This window comes from Perkinsus marinus, assembly GCF_000006405.1.
Source record: "Perkinsus marinus ATCC 50983 genomic scaffold scf_1104296957276, whole genome shotgun sequence".
In the NCBI taxonomy this organism is placed as follows: domain Eukaryota; phylum Perkinsozoa; order Perkinsida; family Perkinsidae; genus Perkinsus; species Perkinsus marinus.
The window spans coordinates 1-1,684 of record NW_003207176.1 but is presented as its reverse complement, the minus strand read 5'-3'; the positions used below and the strand labels follow the sequence as shown (position 1 = coordinate 1,684).

The 1,684-nt window shown below is 48.0% G+C and overlaps 1 protein-coding gene across 1 annotated transcript; it reads left to right on the top strand.

Moving 5' to 3' along the window:
- Positions 1–1,054: 1,054 nt before the first annotated feature.
- Pmar_PMAR002560 (ribosome biogenesis protein bop1, putative) lies at positions 1,055–1,571 on the top strand (the record flags this gene model as incomplete). Its single annotated transcript, XM_002774809.1, has 3 exons — positions 1,055–1,230; positions 1,333–1,389; positions 1,436–1,571. Coding segments are annotated over 3 exons (369 nt in total), but the record flags the coding sequence as incomplete, so codon positions are not given.
- Between the last annotated feature and the right edge of the window lie 113 nt (positions 1,572–1,684).

Here is a 1,684-nt window from a genome sequence, read left to right as displayed (position 1 = left end):
AAATGCTCAAAGTGAGGTGCAACTGAACTTGGGCACTTGAGTGTCGACTTCGTTGGAACGTGTCAAGTTTGACAGAGACGTGTCCTAGCGATACCCCACGCTCATTTCGGCAATAAATTGTCGATACTAAAGTCCACGATAGGCCAATGGATAGCACCTGGCCAGGCATGTCTATAGATCATCCTTCCGCGTGTAATGGACATGTCAAAGTGTCAAAAATCTCCTCGACGACTTTGAACATTTACTACTTGACATGTCGAAACATGACGCAATTGGCCGCAGTCACTGCAGCACACCTCCCCATCTCTGAGAGGTTCCTTGCTTGTGAGAGCCTTCCTAAGTTCTTGGTGCTTCCTCACCGACATATGTCGGTGACCATGTGCACAAATTTCAACACTGCCCAAAGCATCACCGTCGAGACCGGACCCGAGCCCTGCCCGATGTGTACCAGGTGAACAGCTGAGGAAGATCGACCCAAGGAGAAATTGGTGCTGACGATGTCCGTGCTTAGACATACGAGGGAGTGAGTAGTTACTCCACCTATCGGTACCTACGCAGTATTATGATGATCACAAATAGGCTGGGGGTGATGACCCCCATCATTTCGATGGACCAGCTTCTTCCGCTTCCTGTGTTTGTCAGTATACCATCACGAGGCACTACATCGTCGACAGGGAGAGGTATGTCTTACATTGTGTATCTTCCAAAAGTATGCACCGTAATGATGAGATGTTATCAACAGAAACTCTCCAATACTACCAGAGTGTCATCCTCGCGTATTTTGATAACTCGATGTACGACATCCAAGCCACCAATAGGGGCGCCAAAAGATACAACAGCGTTGTCGCCAAGTGGCGGGGGGGAGGCTTAAGTGTAGTTCCTGGTCCATGCCAGTATATAGGGTACTGTACTAGGCTAGTACTACTAGCCGGTAGCCTCGCCGTTTATGCAAATAATTCCGATTCTGGAATTATTCGCGCATTTTGATATAATCGTTATCGTCTTGAGTAGGCAACAAGTCACAAGTCAGTGCACTTTCAGTGTGGTCCACACCATGCCTTCTGCAAAGAAGACTCGCCAAGTGCTGCCTGAAGCTTCCGAGGCTCCCAAACCCGTTCGTGAGGAGGATGCGGCCCTGCAAGAGTTGGAAGACTCTAAGGATACTCCCGGTTTCGAAATTGGAGACGATATTGTTGAAAATGCAAGTACACATGCCAGTGGTGATGAGGAGTAATATCAAGGCTGTGGGGAGGACTCAAAAGCTGACGAATCTCGCCGAATCGAATTACTCTAAGTGGTAGAGGATTGCTTATTTGCTCTTGTCATTTTCAGAGGGGAGGAATCTTCCGAGACTGAGGACGATTATGATTCGGACGACTCTGATGATGAGTAAGGGGCCAAAAGTGGAGGATATTGAAGAGCTGCATCATCTCAGGTATACTCGGAACCGTATAGGCAAAGTACCGCTGAAGTGGTATCTCGACAACCATGATCATATTGGTTATGATATCTCTGGAAAAAAGATTGCACGCACTGTGAAGACTTCCGAGATAGATACTCTCTTGAGAGCGGTAGTAAGGGCCCAGGCATTGTATGGAGGAGGTCAGATTCATCGTGCTAACATAGCTGTCGCTTGTTAGGCTGAGGATCCCGATGCTTGGCGCACCATCACTGATATCAAGAA